Genomic DNA, 18,095 nt, shown 5'->3' on the forward strand with positions numbered 1-18,095 from the left:
GTCACATTTTTTTTTATTATCATGGGATATGAACTTAATGATTTAGTGAAGTGTAAAATCTATTTATAAAAATAGAAAATAAATAAATGAGACTTTCGATGACTGTAGATGTTTTGAAATGACAAAACGAGTCATTATTATATGGACGGATGAAATATTTATTTCTTAATCGTTAATTTAGTTTTATAGGTGTACATGCCATCACACATCAACCAATCACGACGCACCAATCTTCTTCAGTAAACGACAATATTACACAGATGCATCTTATCCCATGACAGTCTGTTTCTTTTTGCATCCATGGCACAATCAGCAAGTGATAATGACTCGTCGCGTATTTAAAGCTATAGTAATTCGTACTACACTTTAGTGTGCCACAGTTCTGATCCTGATATTATATAAACCGACCCATGTGGAGTAGTTTTTTCATTATACCTACTTTACTCCATTAATCCTAGTATGGAGCATCACTTAAAGTCAACAATTACCAATTAAGACTTATAAAAGTTTGTAGAAACTTTTGCGGACGTTCCGAAATTACAAAATGAGATATTATTTTGTGGACGAATGATTATTTGTGTCTTGACCGTTAATTTAGTTTCATGTGTACATGCCACTGCACCTTAACCAATCATTACGAACCAACATTCTTCAGCAAATGACGGGGTTACACGGATGCATCTTATCCCAAGAGAGTTTGTTTCTTTCTGCATTCACAACACCATCAACAAGAGATAACGACTCGTCGCATATTTAAAGCTATAGTCGTTCATACTACACTTTAGCACGCCATAAGCACCATTCTGGACCTGATACTGTATAAACCTACCCATGTGGAATAGTCTTTTTCATCATAAAGACATTAGCCATCTGATCCCAATATGAAAGAGAGGAAACATCACACTCCATTCATTCCCTTTTCTTCTTTATTTATTAAATATAGTTTGCTATAATAGTTTTTCGTGGGACCGTTAGAGACAAAGATCCTCACTGGCCCACTCAATGCCAGAATATGCCCAAACACCTGTAAATCCGGCCCGAAAGCCCGCTCACACACTCCACAAGGCCCGGCCCGTTTTCCCCATTTTAAAAATGTGGGGTCAGTTCCCTTCCACTCTCAGTCACAGTTCTCCTCCGCCGCGAACCACCGCCCGCCGCCGCCGTAAAAACCCCATAATCAAATGTCCTCCTCCGATATGATCCTCGCCAAATTCACCGGCGGAGACGACGCCATCGACCTCGCTCTGCCGCCGCCCTCCACCGCGGAAATTCCGGCGAACAGAGGCGGCGCCGTCGCCCGGATCGTGCCGAGAGACCGGCACACCAAGGTCAAAGGGCGCGGCCGACGCGTCAGGATTCCGGCGCGCAGCGCCGCGCGGATCTTCCAGCTGACGCGCGAGCTCGGCCTCCGCTCCGACGGCGAGACGATCGAGTGGCTCCTCCGCCAAGCTGAGCCGTCGATCATCGCCGCCACCGGCTCCGGCACCCTTCCGGCGGAGTCCGTCGTCTCGAGCCCGTCCCGCGCGTCGAAGCTCTCCGCCACCGTCCAGGCGCCGCTGCAGCCTGTGGCTGCCGCCGCCGCCGCGGAGCAGCCGGCGGCGGAGGAGGAGATGCTGCTGGAGTTCCCGATGATGAACGACTACCGACACATGCCGTTCATGGAGCTGCTGATGCAGCCGGCGGAGAACGGCGGCGGCGGTTACGGCGGAGATAATCACTAGATTTTGTGCATCAATTTTCATTTTATTTTAATAAAATATTTTGAGTCTTGTTTTTTTCCCATTGTTTTGGCCATCGGAAGGTTGGGAGAAATATGAAATTATTTATAAAGATTACAAACTTACAATTATGATTCAAATCTATGAAACTATATTTTTGTAGAACACTGATTTACACTCTTACTGCATTTATCTATATAAGCAATATATTTAAAAACAAATGACATTAGAAAAAGGGAAATATATAAATTCTGACATATTACAAAATTTAAATGAAAATTAACTCTTTATTTATTGAACACAATAATACAATGATTAAGGTCTCAATACTAGAGTTGGACCAGCACAGGTGAAAATTGATCCAATGCTTGTCTAGGAGAATATGAGAGGGGTAGGTAGTGCTTTCTTATAAGTTACTTGAAGTGGTTTTGGAAAATCAAGCAACATTAGGTTAACAATTTTTAGATGATTGTGGTTTGACATTGATGCTACCTTCACTTATACTATTCACAACTTCCAAATATATGTTCCTTAAGCGCCATTTCCATATGATAGATGAGGAATCTGTTGCCATAGTCTTTCTTACTAAAAACTCTCTCCATCTTCATTTGTCTCATTATCCACCTTAGGCCATCACATCTTTGGTGAAGTTGTAGCCCTTTAAGCTTGCTAGATCATATACCAAATAGTACAACCCGGGCCACGACTGAATAGTTCAAGTGCCACAAGAGCTCGAAAAAAAAATATAATCCATGTAATGAACTATCTACAAGTCATTTATACCAAAATAGTGAAAAAGTAAAGAATTCAATATTTCTCAAGCGTTGATCCATGTTATATTCCAAAATTATCAATTTCATGCAGTCTTGATGACTATGTAGTATGTGCAGACGACTCAATCCGTTGTTCAGAGCCCACGCTCGCTATCCCGAAATGGGCGATCCACACATCTGGCTCAACCAAATGTTGTCAACGATTTTGAGTGGGCTTTAGGGCCAATTTCATAAAAAAGACATCCTAGTACCTATGAAATGAACTATCAAAAAATTACTAGTTCAAAGGGGAAAAAATCAAGAATTCAATATTTTCAAATGACCGATGTCAATGTGATGCTCCCAAATTGGCCGATTTCATGTGATCTTAACCGCTATGTGCAAACGGCTCAATCCGCAGTGGCTTGCTATCATGCAATGGAAGATCCGCACCCTCAAGTGAAGTCCAACCAAATAGGGTTAATTCCACTGAAAAAACATTGTAGTAACCTTTATAAATAGAGTCGCGACATATGATATATACTCTGAAATAAAGACGAAACACGACTTTAGCAATCAATCATTAATTAATGAAAAAACAGTTAAGCGTGACTAAACATCACACTCTCTCTCTCAACAACAAATTCAATAACTGCGGACCCCAAACCCCACATTCCAATACAGCTTTGAAGCACTACTTTCGATTCCGTCGAATATATTGCGTCACTCTACTCATTCTGCTCTCTCTCTCTCTCCACCCGCTCCGAGGAGGAATCGCTCAGTGATTCAGGCGTTTCTCGGTCAGTCCTCTCTCCTTTTTCGTTTGTTTTTCGCGTGGATAGCATGTAATGCGCTTTCCGTATCCTTCAATTCCTGCATTTTGTTGTTGCAATGTCTGTCTGGATCAACGATTTGTCCATGTGAATCTATTTGGATTCCAATTGCTGCGAGTGGATAAATTTAGGTTGAATTTTGTGTCTGTGCGCTCAAATTTGATCGATTCTCAATGCAATTATATGCTTTGGTGTTTATGATCCGGTAGAGGCATAACTATTTCATAGCTAGGGATTTGTTTTCATGCCTTTTTACGGAGCAAAGATGTAAGAATAATTAAAGGCCCTTGATTATGTGATTGTGAATTTGTGGAGTGTTTTGTATGAAGCAGCATGCATTGCAAGATAGGGTGCGATTGCATTTGGGACTGCTTTCTGTTTTTATTCCCAATTTATCAACTTTCTTGCATGCTGATCCGTGAAGAGCTGCGTATTACTTATTTTCTCATTATCGATAGTATTATCAGGCCATGGAGAATGGAGATCCGGGGCTGGAAGATGGGACAATTGATGTTGAGGATCTGCTTGTAGAACCCCCACAAGACGGGCATCTGTCGATGGATAATGTCATATGTTTCGATGAGAAGATCGCAAAGAATGCAATGGCCATAGTACCTGTTTCCTGCAGTTCTGGTACAGTTTAAGAACTAGCAGTGGAAACTCCTCTTTGCTCGTTCTATCGCTGATTAGTAAAATTATTAAGTAATTGAATGCATCCTTGTGCCGATTTAAGATAACATGACTGAATTGAAAAGACTGTAGTGAGGCATTTTATGCTTGTTGAAATTGGGGAAGGGGATGCTAAATAAGTTTTTTTTAGGATACTGGTTTGATTTAGCAGTTAAATCAGAACTTGATTTATTAAATCAGAAAAATATGCATGTGTATGTTTAGAGGTATCCTCGTTATGGTTTACTTGTTTCGGATTCTTCTTAAAGTTTTCCTTCTGCCCTAATATTTTAAACATAGGATACACTTCCCAAGTCTAAGCGACATGGCAAGTACTAGAAATTGTAATTTTAGATGTTTTCCATACTTTTTGATGTCAAGTAATTCTTTTTGTGAAATTTTGTCATTAGTAGCTACTAATGTAGTCGATTGCCATGCTTGTCTAGGATAAGATTGTATGGCCCCAATTAATTCTTTCGGAGTAGATTCATTAATGAGTATCTTGTAACCATCAGCAGTTAGAAGATAACCCTCTCTGTTTCCATAATAAAATATTGAAGCTATTTCTTCTGTGTTTTAGATATTTATTTATTTGTCTTCTTAATGATTGCATGAGTATTCACTGGATGTCACATGCCATTGCATGTAACTGTGTGGCTTTATGCAGGTGGGTCGGATACTGGTATTGCTCGGGAAGGGAAAGATATTCTAAATGGAGAAGTATGTCATAATTGGTTATTCGTCCTTAACTAATGGTTGACCCAGATCCTTTAAAGAGTGCTATAATCTATTCATGACTTCTTGCTTGGTTTTTATAGATCCATGTATGATAATATGTGAAGCTAATGCTTGCTTTAGATAATTAAATTACATGTTTCTTAGTTATTTCCCATATCTTTTTTTATGTGTCTGACTCATCTTATGACATTGCCTTTAGCATATGTTTTCCCCATGTCTTATTATATGGTTTAGGACCCTAGAGTGCCTTGCTCATGCTCATTGAATATCACACTTAAATCACGTATTTGTGATTCATATATTTGAAAGAGCTCATCATATCCAATTAGATGGAAGTCACAAATGTGCAGCCATAAATTTTTGGTTGGAGGGAGTGGGAAGCAAATTCGAGTTCTAAAATAATTAGTCTATAGAAGCCAAGTAAGATAAAATAAATATTGCTACTTGAACAGCAAAAACTGAAGATTCTCACGTATAACAATCATAAATGGAAACTGAAATTAAGATATTCCACTACTGTACTTATTTAATTTAGGAATAGTGAATGTTGGAGTATACCCATGGACAAAACAACTACACAAGTGAGACCCAAACGTAATGAAATGGAGATAATTACAAATCAAATGAATAACAAACAAACCACAAAAAAATCCATTTGATAAGTTTATTGGATGTTATGCACATTGTATGTTCTTGCAGATAACTTGTCAATGAAGATCAAATGATGAGTAAATATATAGCTCTAGTGGAAAGTTGAAAGAGAGGGGGTTGGTTGTCCAATTCTTGCCCATATGTCCCCTCTATCTGAGAGTATGATTTTAGCGAGTTTGTTGACCAGTATGCTTTGCTAACTAAGATATCTGAGTTTTGGAGTTGGAGAATAAATTGATTGTCTTCTAATGTATCTGCTTATATATAATTTTATTTGTTAATATATATGGTTCACATGTAGGTACTCAATGCAATGCCTATTGAAGCTGAAGATGGATACTTCCGACTAGAGAATGATTTTTGTAACATGGATGATGAGTACCTTCTCGGTACACTCTCTTGTTTCTGCTCACTATTCTTACTTGATTGATCACAAGTGTTGTGTGGTGTCTCTTTCTTGCAAGTTGCACCCCCATATCAATTCTTAGCTATGCAGAAATAATTAGAATTGTGTTACTGGATTCAGGTGTTGAGTTTGCAGAAAGTATTACAAATTTGGATTATGGTTCAAGTGAAGGTTTGCAGGCTTCAGCCTCAGACTGTCAAATTCAAGTGTCTACTGATGGTTCTGACACTGGCTGTAGGTCGGATCTATATAGAGCAGGTGATTTGCGGAAGTGCCAGACTAATCATAAGGCCGAGAGCTCCAAATTCGGTGGTACTCTTATTCGCCTTGGGTGTGAAACATTGGATGAGGGCAACCCTACAGTTTCACCCAGATCGTGTAGTTTGCAAAATTCTGGAAAGTCTCGGAACAGTTCAAGCTCTTCTTTTCTAGAAGTTCTGTCCGATGAGAATGACGGAACATTCTCCCTAGCTGATAAGATGTTTTACAGCTCAAAGACTATAAGAAATGATGAAATTGAGTTGTCGGGCCAAAATGATGCTACTAATGCAATTGAGGGGCAGCAGATAGTAGCAACATCGCCAGTTCAAGAAAGTAGCAGTAATGTCCTTACACAAAAAAGATCACGCAAGCCCACACAAAGGTACATTGATGGATTAGCTAACCCCATTCCAACATATTCTAAAAGAAAACGAGAGGCTTCTTCTTCTACCATCAAGGACAAATCTCTTGGAGGTAAAGAACGTAGGAAGTGTCATGTGGGACCTAAAGCAATTAAAGTACCTCCTGAGGATCCAGAGGAGTTCTCTGTCATAGCAATTCAAGTTCCCTTTGGCTCTTTAGCTAACCAAGAACGTTCAGAGAGTCAATCAATTGATACGGTAAGTTCTTGAACCTACTACACTTTGTTACAGGTATGTTATGGTCACGAAGACTCGGAACTGTTTTACTCCCTACTCCTATACATGTGTTCTTTGTCAGGGTTCGAGTTACTTAAATTTTCTTTTTTCAATCTCTTTAAAAAAAATTATGTTCTGTCCATGTACTTGTTCGTTCGTGGTTTGAATGACATATCCTGATCAAATGTTTTTTCCTTTTGGAGTTGATGTCTGTAGGGATTTATTGCGAGTGTGGTTATTGAACAACTTTGAGTAGATTACCTATTACGATCAGTGAATCACATTAATGTTTTGGTACTCAATGTTAGACTTATGAGCGCTTCGTAGTTGGGTGAAAGTTAATCTCTCTTATGTTTATTCCCCAATAAAATGGGAAATCAAAATACTTTCCACATTCCTATTCTCACTTGCTTTTACCTAGTTTCATGTACTATTATTTTTTCTCAAAACCATCAAAACAACCACCTCCTGAGATTTAAATACTTATGTAGCTGACTAGCTGTTGAATTCAAATATTATGTGAGCAGGTGCAGCATGTGGATTGTAGAAATCCAGTGACCAAGTCGAAAGGGAAGTATGCTGCTCTAAACAATAAATCCGACAAATGTGTCCCGGCACTTGAACATAAGAAAAAAGGTGATTGTGCAGAAGCTCCATCAAGAAAAAGAGGTGATTGCAGCATGGGTCAGAAAAAAACAGACGTTTTTGTTACAGAATCTCCATCAAAGAAAAAGAATGTCCCTGCAGCAGCCACAAATCAGAAGAAAAGAAACGACTTAGCCCTTGCTGTAATTCGGAAAAAAAGGGATGACTGTTTTACAACAGAGAGTCCAAAAAAGAGGGACGACCGCCGCCTTGCTGTGGTGCATCACAAGAAAAGAGACGACACTTTAACAGGTGAGAGCTCTGAGGAAGCTAGTGGCCGTAGGAAGCATCATAGGCTATGGACTATTTCTGAGGTCAGAAAATTAATCGAAGGTGTTTCCCAATACGGAGTTGGTAGATGGAGTCGAATAAAGAAGCTCTTCTTTGCTGCATCCGCTCATCGCACGTCCGTAGATCTCAAGGTCAAATTCCTCTCTCTTCCATCCCCGTACATGTCGTACGATACTATCGTTGCTTGTCAATTTGTGCAGGACAAATGGCGGAATCTGTTGAAAGCCAGCGGTATGCAGGAACAACGGAGTCAGCAGGTTATGCATATTTCTATTTATCATCTCCAACCGTTATAATAACATTGCGTATTGAAACAAAATCGGGGTGTTTTAACAGGGAGAAAAGAAACGGAATGTGGCGTGGCGGCCTCTGCCAAAGCCCATCCTGCGCCGCATCTGTGAACTGGCGACAATGCACCCTTATCCGAAAGGTGAGAGGGGGGCGGTGAAGGCTGCTACGCGCGATTCGACTAGACGGACATAACGCTGAGTGACTACAGAGGAATCCTGAGTAGTGTTAATGGGAAATGAGAAAGGCATATGTTGTACATCCTTCACCTAACCATGGATGATGTTTTATTGATTTTCAACTGTTTCGGAGTTTTTTGACTGATTTTTAAACAATGTTACAACGCTTGCTTCTTACCTAATATCGCTGTTATTTTCTACTCTCAGTTTTTGTTATTATTATTAATTATATGTCCAGCTAGTTCAAATGGCTGCATAAATAAAGATCATTATTGATCCTTCCTGAGAAATGATCAAAAGTGGGAATATGACGGAACATTGTTGTCTATTTTATTTTCCATTTAGACTTACAAGTCAAAATACATTGTTATCACAAACTTACACTACAATATGTGGTTGCAGTCTAGTGGTAAGAATTCCATGTTGTGGCCGTGGAGATCTGAGCTCAAATTCCAGCAGCCACAGATATTATATTATTTATAAATTTTTTTGTCTATTGAAGTAGTATTATGTTATAAGTACTCTTTAATCAATGAATAAAATAAGATTAAAAACTCAAAATAAACACAATATTTTGACTTGGAATAAGTCGAGTGCTGGAAATTGATCCTTGTATAAAAAAATTAAAAATCATACTCCCTCCGTCCAATAAAAATATGTTCATTTTCCATTTTTGTTCGCCCCACAAAAATATGTGCATTCCATTTTTAGAAAGTAAATATCAATTTAATAATATATGTCCCACTATCCAGTAACTCTACTTTAATTATCATTCTCATTTCTCTTACTTTATCATACCATTCTCATCCTCTCTCTTACTTTATCAATTTTGTCTTAATTTCCGTGTCATCTCATCCTCTTATATTTTTATGGGACGGAGGGATTACTAACTACTCCCCCGTCCACGAAAAATAGTCTCCTTTTACCATTTTAGGATGTCCACAACAAAATAATCTCATTTTTAAAAATGAAAAGTTTATCTCTCTTACTTTATCAACTTTTTCTCCTCTTTTACTCACCCGTGCGGGGCGTGCCGTCCACAAATGAGACTATTTTTTGTGAACGGAGGGAATACTATTTAACACTTAATTGATTATTAAATTTGATTTAACTACTAATTCATTAGTTGGATAGCTAATGCATTATTCTTTGCTCATGTGTCATTTAACTTGATTTCTAGCCTTTATGAGATGAAGTTTATGGCTTATGATTTTGTCTAGTGATCATTGTATCCATAATTTGTTTGCTGTCTGAAATAGAGGTTTGAGAATATGCAAATGTCATTCCGAATTAAAAGATCAATTCAAATACTTGATTCTATTCATGTGGTTTGTATGTATGGAAATTAATGGTGATTTCAATGAATCCAAGTACCCAACATTAGTAAAGCCAAGCTCATATTCATTCAAGAATCAACACTATCCCAATGCACACACTATTAGCTCTTCTGACAAAATTTATGCTTCCTCCGTATCTTAAAATTATTAACCTTCTAATATAGGTAACTTTTTTCTCTATAATAAAGTGGGATTCATATAAAATTATTACTCGCTCCATTCCTTAACTAAGTGATTCGTATTCTTTTTTGGAACAAAGTGGGTCAACACTTTTTCGGCAACAATCAACACTTTCAATATTCTATCTCCAAATAACAAACTAATTAACACCACTTTCTTAAATCACGTACTGAAAAAAAAAATCGCACTTAACCTTAACAAGGGAAAGGTGCAGTGGTAGTAGCTACACAACAATGCCAATGCCAATGCCAATACAACATTAACCGCATAGAAGAAAACTCAGTATAAGCAAAGAATCTAATCAATGAAAAAAGAAGAAATGAAATCCAAATTCCCTTTAAGTTTATACTCACATTCACAACTATTTAGACCATACTAAAGAAACAACAAATTCTTCAAGACAAGAAGAACAAAGCCAGAGGCTGAAAAGGTGTATATACATCATGGAATTTATGTGAGAAGACTTACAACATATGACCTCATATATCATCGTACATACAAAAGCATAATCACCAAAACAAATGGCAGTGCTCATTCAAATTTATCTTTTTCTGTTGCAAATTCAACAGCAAAAGCACCAAAGATTTCTTACCTCTATTTCAGCATATTGCAACTGAGCATGTTACAACTACTTTTTTTTCGCACGAGACACAGATTTTAACCCCTTTTTCTACCAAATTATCATCTGATCAGTATCAAATATCAATCACCTAGCAACCTCAAGAAAACCTTCCAATTCGCGCCGCCCGAACGTTCTCCCGAGTGAAGTATCATCCTTGTGTCTTGCTGCAAGGTAGAACACCAACCAAGCCACCATGAAATACACCTCCATGGATGATTGGAAAACGAGTACCACGAAATCCCCAAACACTCGCCTCAACGCCCACTTCCCGACTGATCCACAAACAATGACTTCCATCCACCTCATCTCAAATGCAGGGTAGAACAAAGCAACCAGCATGTGACACCCTTCTCTCACAATCTCCCTCCCACCCCGTCTTGAATCGACAATGGCTACCCATGAACCCACAGCAAACAGCAAGCCAAGCAACACGTCGCTCAAGAACCAAACCGCCATGAACCCTGCGCTCTCCCACTCGTGCCCGATCACCCACGGCGCTACATTAGCAAACGGCATAAACTTCATCCTCAAGAACACTTTGAAGAAAACATACTGATCCTCAATCTCGCCAAAGAAGAATATACCCATTAGCTGAGCTAGAGCATCCTTCACAGCCCATTTCATCAGCACAAACCCTGAGAGCCGCTTCAATCCGATGTTCGATCCGTCCCAAACTGTTCGAAAAAAGGATCTCTGATTCCCCACCAAATGATCCACCACTTTGAGGAAGATGATCCCATTCCCCCATGTGTATGTAACAATGAAAGCAAGCACAACATAAGCATAAGCAGCCGACAAAACACCAGCCAAGAAGAAGAGCGACGACACATCGCGATTCCCCAATTCAAAACCCTTGATCAGGAAATCCAAATCCAACACCGCCTTACCATCATCCACCCTGCTCTCGACGAATTTGGAATCATCTTCCTCCAATAGAGTGACATTCTTCTTAAATTCAGGCTTGAAGCTAAAAACCCCAGGTTTAATCAATTTGGGGAAAGAAATACCGTTATCCATGACCGAATCAGAGAATCCGTAATCCGGATTGAAATCGGAGAGGACGACGGAGGTGGAATTGGCGACGTGCTTCCTCGAGGAAGGGTGGAATAACGAGCGATCGAAATCGGAATCGCCGGAGAAGAAGTCGTCGTCGAGGGTTCCAACGCGGGAGAGGTGGAGGAAGGCACGGCGGCGGCGGCGGAGCGGGGGGTGGTGGCGGTGGTGGAGATGGGAGGAGGCGGAGAAATCGAGGCGAGAGAGGAGGGATTTCAAGGAGGGGTCGCTGTCGATGAGGGAGGAGAGGTAATAGGAGGCGCTCTGGACATTGGAGCGGAAGGTGAGGAGGAGAGAGGAGAGGAAGACGAAGGTGAGAAGGTGGGAATAGAACAATGATGAGGTGTGGCGGAGGATTTGCGCGGTGGTGGTGTGGCGGAGGAGCGGCGGAGGAGCGCGGTGGTCGTCCATGGCGGAGGAGGGTTTCTGGATTTGGGGATTTGGGGTTTGTGGAATTTTTCGATCTTCAATTTGGGGATTTTGAAATTAAAACAAAAACAAAAGAAAATAGGAAGCTCACACTCTCTCTCTTTCCAAAAAGCTTCATTTGCTTTAATTGGAATTTTATAGAATAATAAATGATGATAAGTTATTTTTTTCTTTTTTGGAAATAATATATTACTATTAATTGTGACAATAATAGTAATATGGTTGCTTATTTTTAATAATTTTAGCTGTTGGTAGTTAATGGATTGACATCTGAGAATGTTGAGGTCTTACTTTAGCTAAAAATATTAAAATAACAATATTAGTATGGCTTTGACTGATAATTATTGGTGTATAAAATAATGACTCAATTTGTGAGAGGGCAAAGGCTTTGCTGGCAAATCTCGATACAGCAAGACAACAAATTCAGTTCAACTCAATTATTAACACCTAAATTAACGATTTTCATATTCCAATGTACATAGGGAGGTATTTCAATAAGAATTTGTGTTAAACAAGTAAGTGATTTGTATTATGGGGCGTTTCAAATAAATGATACGTTTCCTGTTTTGCTAAAATCAATTATTTAATCTTTTTTATATTATTCTATGTTCATTTTTGTTTCATGTTCTATTTTATTCATTTTTCTTAATTCTAGTTTCAAAAAACCTACTCACTTAACACATAATTTGAGATAAAGATGAGTATATACCTGATAAATAATGCTAGGTGTGAGTTCTAGTAATGTCAAGTTTATAAAATGAGATTACTTTTTGATAAATTCCATTTTGAGCTTAAAATATCTCAATTTTTCTCCTATAAAAGGTATTCACTATTTTTAGATTAGTAGTTCACTGTTTTTAATTTTCTATTTTTTCTCTATTAATAACAATATTCAATATTCGACTTACTATCACGATATTATGGACCACTATCACAATATTATAAAGTTCGTACACACTGTATTACACTACAAAAATTACTTACGATATCATACTACTGTTAAATTTAAAGGTATATGTAATATAGTTTGTATGCTATTTGTTCCTTTCATTTCTTTAGCAAAATAATTGAAAAAAAATTGAATACTTGGTGATAAAATAGCCTAATAGTTGAAAAACAAAACCCATCGTGTGAGACTATTTAGCAATCCTTTTGAAAATGACCAATTTAGCTATGACCATGATATGTTTGATTGAATAAATGATAGCCCAATCAATGTTAAGTTAGGTGGCAGACCCATCCATATAAAAGAAAAAACAAATCAGTTTTTTTTTTAATGCGAGTAAATTGTAGTATATCCCTCAAGCCAACTTGGATGACAATCTAGGCAGGGATAACCAAAATATCTGTAATTTGAATAAGTGAACTGATTTAAATATAAGTATTCACTTCAATTTAGATTTATTTTATACTTGGATAAAATCAGATTATTTTTCAAAATCTGGATTTTCCGTATGGCTATGGGTTTTTTTATCGAAAGAATTCAAATAATATTAAATATATAAATTTTAACTAGAGTAGTAGTAGTATATTATAACTAACATTCTGAATTTTAGATTTTTTTGGGAACTTTTGCCATTTTTAATTTTTTATTTGGTTTGAATTTTCAGATCTATTTTATGTTCAAATTAGGTAAATATTTGATCTGAAATTCGAATGATCACCCTCTAATTGCATGGGCAAACTATCACTCAATATCATCAAATCAACCATAGTTTAGTATCTCGTTGACAAGTTATGGTGACAAACAATAGTAGTATAATACAAGATTGGATTAATATGGTTATTATTTCTAGATTGACTTTGCACAACTACAAGTATTATCCAACAAATCAAACAATCTGTATGCACTTGACCTAATTCATATAACAGCACTAGCAATTGATAAATTTTAATTATACAATATTTAAATTAAAATAGATGCTATAATCCCAGATTTCACAAGAAAGATGAGTATTTAGCAATAGACATAAGCAATACAACAAAACACTTATTCAAAGATGGCAACAGTTGATTTAGATAACATATGATAATAAAGGAACAATAAAAAAAAGATACAACACTCTTAATTGTCTCAAACGATAGGTTTCCCCATAAACAACTCGGATAAGAATAATAGTATAAGTTTGTCATCATTTCAAAATTCAACTAGGATTTAGGAGGAAGGAATAGAAATTAAAGAGACTTATTTAAAATCTGGCTTCTCTGGGTACGTGCAACCCGACCTCTGGATAATCACGTTAGCTGCGTAGCAACCCGCTCTTACGCACTCTTCAATCGGCTTCTCAAGAACCAATTGTGACAGAAATCCCCCAACAAACGCATCACCTACAAGAATGCAAATGTCGAAGAGTTTCAAACGATGTAGCTCTTTACAATTTTTTTAACTATTTAACCACATCAAAAGCAAGAAGTAACGCACCTGCACCGTTGGTATCGATGAGTTTCTCTTTTGGCAATGGAATGACCGGGATCAACGTAACCTTTCCATCCTCTGCGACCACAACGGGGTCTGCACCCTGTGTGATGACAGTAATTCTTTTGTGTGTTCCAGATGCCTTTGGCAATTGGGAGATCTTCAAGGCTATTTCTTGAATGTTTTCAGTCTGCGTAAAGAAAATTTATAGTCATACACGAAGTCCATGTACTCTCATTACTGAATCTGGTGTAATGAAATCATTACCTCGTAGCCATGAACTCGGGAGAAAGTTAATGCTTCTGTTTCATTTCCAAAAACAAAGTCCATGTACCTGAAATCCAAATAATAGCACGTCCTTAATCAATATCCACTTTTCAATTATCAAAGTGACAAGAAAATGTAGAAAAATCATCCTTACGGTAATACTTTCTCTTGCGCATCCTTGAAGAACTCACAGATGAATGGAGCAGACAGGTTTGTTGCAAAAATCTACATGTTCATGAAGGTTTAGGAGAAAGCACAACAATGAAGTAGACCACAAATTGACAGTTAGAAGTCTGACCTTGTTGTTAGCAGCTGCATGCTCAGCGACAAGCAAGATAGATTCTGGGGAAACGGTGAGGAAAAAACCAGCCATATAGTAGTATTTGGCCTTCTCCACTGTCAAAAGATTAAACGAGTTAGTTCTGGAGAATTATGTGATCTTTTGACAAAATAGTGCTATTATGAGAGATATACCCAAAGCCCAGTTTTCCGGTTTCTTCAAATGATCGGGTTTGTAGCAATTGGCAGCTGACAAGTTGGCAATTAGTGACCTGCAATATATTTTTCAATTGAATAAATTGCTTTTTTCAGAAAATAAAAGGTAAAAAATAGATAATTTCTAAACGTACAATTACCTTTCACCACCAAGCACGCATACAGCACAAGTGCCAGTAGGCAATTCATCTTCATAGTAATGAACCTGTTCGACCAAGTGACAATAAGATATTAAGATAGCAGTTATTTGCGCGCTAATCAGGAATCTCAATTATCTGGAAAAAATGTATAATAATAGTAACAATGATAAATTTCACGAGGAATATAAATGAATATTAAATTTTAGAACATATATGATGACAGGACTACAAAATTAAACAATTATTATGCATGGAAGGAAGCTGATTACAACAACAGGATTTTCAACTTGACTGGCAGAAATCATAGATAGTACTAATAGCAATGCAAATTATGATCAAGAAGAGGATGATCATAATAATTTAAAGAGATTGAACTATTAACTATACTTACATTAACGCCAGCTTCCTTTGCATTTTTCTTCATTTCCTCCCCAAATTTGTCCTTTCCAATGGAACCCATGTAGCTGGTTGCACCAGGAATTTGAAGCATCCACTGTAGATGACAACTTGACAGTTTAGATACTCTAATAGAGTTAAAAAGCAATTATGAAGCCATAACAAATTATTATATACCTGGGCAACTCGGATTGAGTTCTGAGTAGCCCCTGCATCCCAACAACCATTCAAGTCACGTGTAAAAATTGATAATAATTTGAAAATAAATTAACAGAGAACCAAATGTTGCTCATGCAATAATACCTCCAGCAATGAAGTCCACTTTGAACTTGGATGCCATTTCTTCGTACCTGAGAATCCATAAATGAAGAGTTACACCCTGACCTGATGACATGAATCATTTTGAGAGGAAAAATTACTCGTGTTACAATCAAATTCCTAATTATTTCCCTTATCAATTGAATCGCTCCCAGACATCAAACGAAGTACCAACTACCAAGTGAAGTCCCATTATCCAGTAGCTCTATATGCTAAGCATATAGAATTAGACAAGGTAATCATACTCGAATTCACGAAGCACAATTGTAGGAACCTACCGAGCCAGACAGATTGTAGCTTAACATTTGATGTTCTCCTATGGTTTCAGACGAAGTTAATTCAAATTCAAATGACTAAGCTTATTAATAGGTACAATGCTTGATACACTCAAATCATCATTATTATGAAGAATAATCAGAAAAGTCTTTAATACTGTAGTCTGTATACTGCTATTTCAAATTCAGGTTTTACTTTATCATAATCTCGCTAGTCCTGAAGGTGCTCAAATACTAGTAAATCAACAAAAGACATACAGATCAAAAATGTATGCAACAAATTCAATAACTCAACTGCATGTTTGCAATACCATACACAAAAATAACAAAAACAGAAAAACAAATAACAAACTACTCACATCGGCAAGTGCTTGTCCTCAGCCAGAATCGCATTGTTCAATTTCACATCGTACCTGTCGAGCAAAGGAAGCGGATTAGCTTCATCATAAATCCAATCAATTATTCAAACCACTACAACACCGATTCATACATCTACACATTCCAAATCCGAGATCTACTAAACCGAGCTGACAACACAACAAATTAACAAGCTAAACACCGAGAACTACTCAGATCCGTAAAAACAAACAACAAAAATAACAAAACAACAGATCTCAAGCTGAAAAAAGCACAAAAGGTTGAAACAAAAAAGCAATGTGATATCGATATCACTAAGTGGAATAAGATCAGGAGAAATTACTTGTCTAAAAAATCTTGATCGACGACTGCGGAGATATCCAAGAGCGGATTCCCCATTCCGAGCAAAATTCCTTCCGACGCCATCGTAGCTCGCGAATTCGGATCAAAGATGCGCGTGGAGAAAATCTGGAGATTTGAGAGAGTGGGAGCTGAGTGTGAAGTAGGTGTGTAGGTTGAAGATATATATATATATATATATATATATATAGCTGTTAAATATAAATAAAAATTGGGGGAAAAGAGGGGGTTGGTGAAATATTATTTATTTATTTAATTTTATTGGGTGGAAAGTCGAGATTTTGTTGGTGGAAGTTTTATTTTTCACATTACTAAAAAGACAAAATTATTACTAGTAGTAGTATACTAGTATTTACTTAATCGTCTATACTCTATATAGTTCGCATTTTTCTTATATATAAATAAATATAAATTTAAATGTCATTTTGATACTATGAGAGGTAGAATGTCATTTTCTTATTTTAATATTAACTCTAATTTGACAAACATTCATCAGGCTCGAAGTAGTTGAGTCGTATTCTCTTTTGCATTGTCTAAGTAATTGAGTCATTTCTATTTTTGGTACAAAATAATATCTTATCTCTTATTTTATTCTTTCTTTTATTTTAATCTTTTTAACATATAAATTTTTAAATTTCGTGCTCAAAATAAATGTTTCAACTACTTTGGAATGGAGGAAGATTTATCACGGCAAGCATTTTTAAAAAATTAGAAATTACGGGTTTTTCTTCTTTTTTTTCATAAAAAATGGTAGATGTAGTTAGTTGGTTGTGTTGTACTTGTATCTAAGGTCCACATAATCTACCTAATTTGCTGACTTTTGCACTAAAATATTAGTGGAAATTCATTCAAACATGGTAACATTCTATAAACAAAATTAATACTCCAATTTAATGGTTGGAGTTAAGATATAGTAGTAAAATAGAGGAATGGCTTTATAACGCAGACCACAAATTTCACCTAACTTATACAATGAAAATGACTTCTACAATAACTCATATTTACCCTCTTTTATACTCCCTCAGTCCCTAAATAATATTTACTCGGATTCGACACGAATTTAAATGTAAAATTGGTAAATTAAGAAAGAGATAGAGAAAAGAAAGTAATTAAAATATTATTAGTGGAGAACGAGTCTAACCTTATTAAAAAGAAAATAGTTTCTATAATTAGAAAATACACTTTGAATTCGACACGGGTTTTAATGCAAATTTAGTTAAATAAGAGAGATGGAGAGAAAAAAGTAACTAAAGTATTATTAGTAGAGAACATGTCTCACCTTATTAGAGAGAAAATAGTTTCTAAAATTAGAAAATGCATATTCTTGTGGGACAGACTAAAAAGGAAATAATACATATTCTTGTGGGACGAAAGAGAGTAT

At 36.8% G+C, this 18,095-nt stretch overlaps 4 protein-coding genes across 6 annotated transcripts; 2 read left to right on the top strand and 2 right to left on the bottom strand.

Moving 5' to 3' along the window:
- The first annotated feature begins 1,181 nt into the window (after positions 1–1,181).
- Positions 1,182–1,721, top strand: LOC121786955 (transcription factor PCF1-like). The gene has a single exon (XM_042185546.1). It carries the CDS (start codon positions 1,182–1,184, stop codon positions 1,719–1,721), a length of 540 nt encoding a protein of 179 aa, XP_042041480.1.
- A 1,392-nt stretch (positions 1,722–3,113) lies between these two features.
- Positions 3,114–8,251, top strand: LOC121787631 (telomeric repeat-binding factor 2-like). Of its 3 annotated transcripts, none has more exons than XM_042186422.1 (8): positions 3,114–3,270; positions 3,771–3,936; positions 4,640–4,692; positions 5,663–5,750; positions 5,888–6,648; positions 7,194–7,733; positions 7,803–7,859; positions 7,939–8,251. In XM_042186422.1, the coding sequence occupies exons 2-8, from the start codon at positions 3,774–3,776 to the stop codon at positions 8,083–8,085; spliced, it is 1,809 nt and encodes a 602-aa protein (XP_042042356.1). In that variant the 5' UTR covers positions 3,114–3,270; positions 3,771–3,773; the 3' UTR covers positions 8,086–8,251. The 3 variants fall into 3 exon arrangements, with proteins under 3 accessions (XP_042042356.1, XP_042042358.1, XP_042042359.1); XM_042186424.1 differs by having other exon boundaries at positions 3,126–3,270; positions 3,762–3,936; XM_042186425.1 differs by lacking the exon at positions 3,114–3,270 and having other exon boundaries at positions 3,841–3,936; positions 4,640–4,727.
- A 2,041-nt stretch (positions 8,252–10,292) lies between these two features.
- On the bottom strand, positions 10,293–11,672 carry LOC121786956. Its single transcript, XM_042185548.1, has one exon. The coding sequence runs from the start codon at positions 11,670–11,672 to the stop codon at positions 10,293–10,295; it is 1,380 nt and encodes a 459-aa protein (XP_042041482.1).
- Positions 11,673–13,626: 1,954 nt separating this feature from the next.
- Positions 13,627–16,861, bottom strand: LOC121787493 (adenosine kinase 2). Its single transcript, XM_042186227.1, has 12 exons — positions 16,698–16,861; positions 16,357–16,410; positions 15,708–15,754; positions 15,582–15,613; positions 15,400–15,501; positions 15,009–15,073; positions 14,848–14,924; positions 14,672–14,769; positions 14,528–14,598; positions 14,374–14,440; positions 14,113–14,296; positions 13,627–14,018 (listed from the first exon to the last, which is right to left on the bottom strand). The coding sequence occupies exons 1-12, from the start codon at positions 16,778–16,780 to the stop codon at positions 13,876–13,878; spliced, it is 1,023 nt and encodes a 340-aa protein (XP_042042161.1). The 5' UTR covers positions 16,781–16,861; the 3' UTR covers positions 13,627–13,875.
- Between the last annotated feature and the right edge of the window lie 1,234 nt (positions 16,862–18,095).

This window comes from Salvia splendens, chromosome 22 (genome assembly GCF_004379255.2).
Source record: "Salvia splendens isolate huo1 chromosome 22, SspV2, whole genome shotgun sequence".
In the NCBI taxonomy this organism is placed as follows: domain Eukaryota; kingdom Viridiplantae; phylum Streptophyta; class Magnoliopsida; order Lamiales; family Lamiaceae; genus Salvia; species Salvia splendens.